The sequence below is a fragment of the Merops nubicus genome, unplaced genomic scaffold (assembly GCF_000691845.1).
Source record: "Merops nubicus isolate BGI_N331 unplaced genomic scaffold, ASM69184v1 scaffold1784, whole genome shotgun sequence".
Lineage (NCBI taxonomy): Eukaryota > Metazoa > Chordata > Aves > Coraciiformes > Meropidae > Merops > Merops nubicus.
In genome coordinates this window covers 94,488-99,821 of record NW_008604662.1, presented here as the reverse complement: position 1 = coordinate 99,821, position 5,334 = coordinate 94,488, and the positions used below count along the sequence as shown (strand labels likewise).

Here is a 5,334-nt window from a genome sequence, read left to right as displayed (position 1 = left end):
AAGCTTCACATCTGACATGCCAAAGTGTCAGAAAAATAATTTGATGGAAGCAGAATGTGGAGCTATAGACAACAGTATGGTTTGTTTGACAAAGGTAATCCTATTAAGATCCATTAAAGTCTCCTAGCTTAATTGATAAGGCTGAGTTTGAAGCCTCTCTTCAAGTGATAGGTCTTTAAGAATGACTGGTCTTCCAGACCTACATGCATTTAGCAGAAGGAGTTATGAGAGATTTAACCTTTTAAATGTCTTACTTTCTATTGTACAGTGATTACTTTTTTTTTTTTCATTTTGGAAAAAAAAAAAAAATAGTATTTTTCACCTGACCAAAGTTCCTGCCTGGAATGCTCAACTGGGTTGTCTGGATTTTTTTTTTTTTTTTAATTTATTTATTTTGGTCAGAAATTTTCAAATGAGCTTAAAACTCCCTGTATCCTGCAGTTCTATCCCTAAAGCAGCTGAAGCCAGACACCAAGTGTTGCCCCTGATCCAAAGTATTGTGAACACCTTGACACCAGCCTGAGTCCTATAGAATCACTATGGTTGTAAAGGACCTCTAGGATTCTCAGGTCCAACTCTCAACCCAGCATTTCTCTAAGCACTAGACCACAGCCTCAAGTGCTACATCTACTTGTTTCTTAAAACATCTCGAGGGAGGATGACTCTACCGCCTACCTGGGCAGCCCATTCCAGTGCCTAACCACTCTCTCAGTGAAGAAATTCTTCCTAATATCCAGTCAAAACCTAGCCTGGTGCAATTTGGGGCTATTTTCTCTCATCCTAGCATTAGTAATTTGGGAGAAGAGCCCAACATCAGCCTCACTACAGCCTCCGGGGAACTGAGGGCTGCCGAAGTCTCGCGAGCAGACTCTTCTCGTCTCGCGAGACTTCGGCGCCGCCAGCAGCCGCGCTGCCGCCGGCATGGAGGAACCCTTCAGGAGCCCGCCGGGGCTGTCCGCCATCTTGGCCGTAAGGCGGCATCAGGGGCCAGGCTGGCTTGGGGGGGGGGGAGGAGGAACCGGCTGGCGTTTGTGTGGGAGGGAGGGGAGCCGGCAGTGGGGTGCTCGCCCCTTCCCCAGCTTGACGCCGGGCGGGCGGTTGAGCGCGGTTCGTGACTGAACTTGGTTGTGATGGTGGTGAGGGAGAAGGGAAGCTGCTGGCTTGAGGTGCCTGGGGACACTCCTGCCGTAGCTTAACCTGCTTTCGTTTTGCCCGTAGAGGACGGACTGGTCCGAGCCCTGGCTGCTGGGGCTGGGGGTTTTCCATGTTCTTTGCTTCCTCCTGACGTGCATCTCTTTCCAGCACTACCGGGTGCAAATAGGGCACTTCCTCTGCATGGGTGAGTAGTGTGTTCGTGGCTCCCTGGGTCGGCATTCGGAGGATGGGGGGGCATGTGCATTGTTTAATCGGATGATACTGTCAGGGAGCTTCTTTTGGTCTCTCAACGTAACAGTTTCCTTCGTGTACTTGCGCAGTGCATGGTTTTATACTTTGCCGCAGGTAAAGTACGTACAGATGAATATTTCTTTTTGTAGTAAAGTGTGTGTGTATACATGAGAAACTGTTACAGAAACTGCTGTGACCTATAAATATTTACTTAGTTAGTTTCCAACACTCTATGAAGCAGTGACTTAAAACTCTGGCCTTAGTTAGGATCTCGGATAAGTAAGGTTTCTGACAAACTCTCTGTGCTTGTCCCAAGAAAATTTTTTCTCTGCTAGAGAAGCAGTTAAGAAATCTGCTGAAAGCCAGCAGTTGCTTTCTGCTCTGCCTCATTCTAAAGTTGCAGTTCAATGAAGAGAGTCAGCTTTTACCTGGGTTCATTTCTGGAGCAGGTTCACCATATGCCCTGATGACAGTTGTCATAGTGCCACGAGGAAGCACAAGACTGTTCTGGTACATTGCACTCACAGCTTCTGTTATCTTAAGGTTTATGCAGCTTCAGCCTGAGACTTCACAGTGGCCTTACCTAGACAAAGCTGTGTCTTTGTGGCTGACTGGCTGAAGATCTAGTAGCTTTGCAGAGGGTATTTAGTGTAAATACGATGGCTTGCATTTGGGTTATATCTGCATGTTATGATCAGTACCTGGGTTCTGGCCGTGGGTTGGATCTTCTACTGAGTTGGGGTTTTTTACACAGTAAATCAGTTCTGTCATAGTTCCAGTGTAGTGGAGGGAAAACAAGTGATTAAAAGAGATCTGCAAGAAAAAAAGTCACTTTAAGACTATGTTGACTTTTTAAAATACCATTTAGTGAACTAGTCAGGTTGAGAGAGGAATTACAGCTTCCTGAAAGCTGAAAATAACTCAGCTAAAGCTAAACTTTCAATAATAAGAAGGAATCTAGAAGCCTTAGTAATTTCTCTACACTCACTTGTGACTGAAGAGTTTAAAATTATCTACAGCTGACAAAATAACAATGCTTTATTTATGATACGTTAGGCCTGAAAGTTTGCTATAGGAATACTGGCTTTTCTTTCTCATATTTAAGATCAGACATTAAGAATTCCCACTGACACGCTGTTTGCTATCTAACCTATTCCCAGTGTTACTAGCACTAGTTTGAATGCCCATGTGCTATCTGCTTTGGCAAATGCAGTAGAACTGACCATTGCTGGCTTTTTAGATTTGCTGTTAACAAGAAGAGTGCATAAAAATACCCACATTGAGTCAAGCCTTACTTGTAGCTGAAAAACGGTACCATGTTTGATCTGTCTGCAATGTAAACAATTTTGTGTTGTAGACAATCATAAGTAACCGAGGAAAATTACAGTTATCATACTGGTTTGCCTTGACAGCTGAGCAGCCATAGGTGTGTTTATACTCTGCAGTAGCAAGCAGAGATGCCCAGATGATGGCAAAACAAGAGAGTACGCCTTCATACCACCAGGCTAGTTATTTAGTTGCCTTGGGCAGGTCATCTTTTTCAGGGCCACTGAGTCTGCTTGGGTTTTTTTTCTTTGTGTCTTGTAGAAAATGGTACAAGGACAAGCTTAAAATTTTTTAGTTGTATTGCGTTTCTGTTAAACATGTGATTGCCCTGAATTTTCTTACTGTCTTGATGGCTTCATATTGCATGTCAAATATATACTCAGCATATACTTGTTGAGTATTTAACCTGGTGGCAGCAGACTGTTCTGTACCCTTACTCAAACTAAGTTTACATTCTACCACAGTGCTTATGTATAACTGGTACCCTAACCTCAGGCAGCAATGTTAGATATCACACTGTGAAGTGAAAACACCTAAAATGATAATTAATTTGGAGGAGTGCTGGTGTTTCTTTTTACAGGCATAACTTAGAAGCAGTCACCAAGAAGACTGTTGGAAAAAATACTGATTGAATTAATTATTTAGTTGTTATTCATTTGTATGCTGAGCTCTTTCTGTAAGCTCAGTTCAGTAGGATTTTCTGTTTGTAACATAGTGGGCATGTTTTGCCATCACTTTATACATCATAGTAACTATATGGAATCAGAATTTTTAAAATCAGAACTTTTGTTTTGTGCAATTCATTATTAATGTGTAATTTAATCTTCTGAGATTCAATGAATTCTAATGTCTGGCATGTATACATCCCTGGTATTTATAGCAGAAGTGATGTCAGTTTATTCTTGAAGAAATACTGAATGAGATATTTTTCTTTTGTTGTACAGTGGGCTTAGTGTACTGCGCTGAATATATAAATGAGTTAGCAGCCATGAATTGGAGGTAAATGTTTTCACTTCCATTTTTGCGTGTCAATGAATATTCTTCTGAACATATATTTTTTTTTTTTATATCATTCCTAGAAAGCATTAATGTAAAGAGCATCACTCATGCCTCATCAGTTGAGTGTAATGGCAGAGGGTCTGTTGCATTGGTTAATATAAAAACTGTGAACAAAACCATACTGTATGACACAGTTGTCACTTAGCTTGTAAGAAAAGATAATTTTTAATAGCTAGGATGTGTTATTGTACTGCTTAAAATCTGTTTGTGTGGATGGTTGTAAACATAACTAGTTGGAGAACTAAGAGAAAAGCATAGTGCCACGGTTAAAAGTTAAAAATTAAGCACCACTTTTCAAAAATGTAACTGCTATTTTATAGACTTACTTACATGTGTAAAAAAGAATAACGTTTGTCTGGTTACTAAGCCTGTGTACTAGAATTAAACTGATGGCTTGTTTTCATAAGCAGTGCACTAACCTTTTGCTGATGTAACTGGAAATTGTTTGACACTGCTTTATGCTTTTATGCAGGCATCTAATTGCATAGCCCTTACATTTCACTTCAGGCATATGCAACCTAAATGCCAGCTTTGCTACATTTATTATTTCTGTTTTCTTTTCTAATACGAGTAAGCAAAACACCCAAGAGTCATTTCAGACACTCCAGGACAAGTTTGATTTCTGATCCGCAAATACATGTACTGTTGTAGTCACATTAGAAAGTTACTTAATCTATGGTGGTTTTATTTAGGTTTTGCACAGTAAAACTTTCAAGAAAAGGAAGACTAATGTAATAAATATTCATAACTGATGAGATACTGACTGTCTCTTTGTTTGGACTTCGCACAGTAGAATGCTGGCCTGTGCTTAGGGATCCCAACTAGTAGCATAATCTGTACCGTATACATGTTGAATAGTTAGTGTGAAAGTCTGATGGTTTGTGAACTACACTGAATAAAGCTTCTGCTTTTATTTCTCTTTATTTTATTTCTTTCAGGCTGTTTTCTAAATACCAATACTTTGATTCAAGAGGAATGTTTATTTCACTTATATTTTCAGCACCACTGCTGGTGAATACTATTATAATTGTGGTACGTATGTGTTCATATATGGATCTTTTCATCAGATGGATAATGTATACAGATTAGTTAAGCTTAGTAATTTTTTTACATTTCAGGTCAACTGGGTTTACAGAACTTTGAATGTAATGACTGAACTAAAGACTTTACAGCAGCGAATGAAAGCAGAAAAAGACAAAAAGAAGTGAAAGTGCCTCACGCCTTTTTTTTTTTTTTTTTTTTCCATAGTAATAATACTTATCCAGGTAATTGGTCCTTCTGTATGTTTGTCCAGAAATGGCTGGTTTTGTGTCTGATGTTAAGAGGACTTTGCAGCCTGTGGCTGTGGCTGCTGAGGTGAAAGCAGGTACCTACAGTACATTTCAATCAGCTGTGAAGTGGAGAAACCCAGTCTGAACAAGTCTCTGTGCCCTTCAGTGTAAGGTTCTTTCCCACCACGACCACTACTGTTAGTATTGATGAGACACAAGCTTCCAGTCTGTTCCGTTTGTCTGTGTATTTTTAACTGTGTCTTAACTGTGTGTTTAGCAAGTACCTGCTGCT

At 40.2% G+C, this 5,334-nt stretch overlaps 1 protein-coding gene across 1 annotated transcript; it reads left to right on the top strand.

Moving 5' to 3' along the window:
- Positions 1-917: 917 nt before the first annotated feature.
- Positions 918-5,065, top strand: TMEM18 (transmembrane protein 18). The gene is made up of 5 exons (XM_008939066.1): positions 918-969; positions 1,219-1,339; positions 3,657-3,711; positions 4,710-4,803; positions 4,890-5,065. Exons 1-5 carry the CDS (start codon positions 922-924, stop codon positions 4,977-4,979), a joined length of 408 nt encoding a protein of 135 aa, XP_008937314.1. The 5' UTR covers positions 918-921; the 3' UTR covers positions 4,980-5,065.
- Positions 5,066-5,334: the final 269 nt, after the last annotated feature.

Coding starts and splice junctions, on each gene's coding strand:
- TMEM18 (XM_008939066.1), top strand. CDS start 922: ATGGAGGAACCCTTCAGGAGCCCGCCGGGGCTGTCCGCCATCTTGGCC. Junction 1,340..3,656: donor AGGGCACTTCCTCTGCATGG/GTGAGTAGTGTG, acceptor TTTGTTGTACAG/TGGGCTTAGTGTACTGCGCT. Junction 3,712..4,709: donor TTAGCAGCCATGAATTGGAG/GTAAATGTTTTC, acceptor TATTTCTTTCAG/GCTGTTTTCTAAATACCAAT.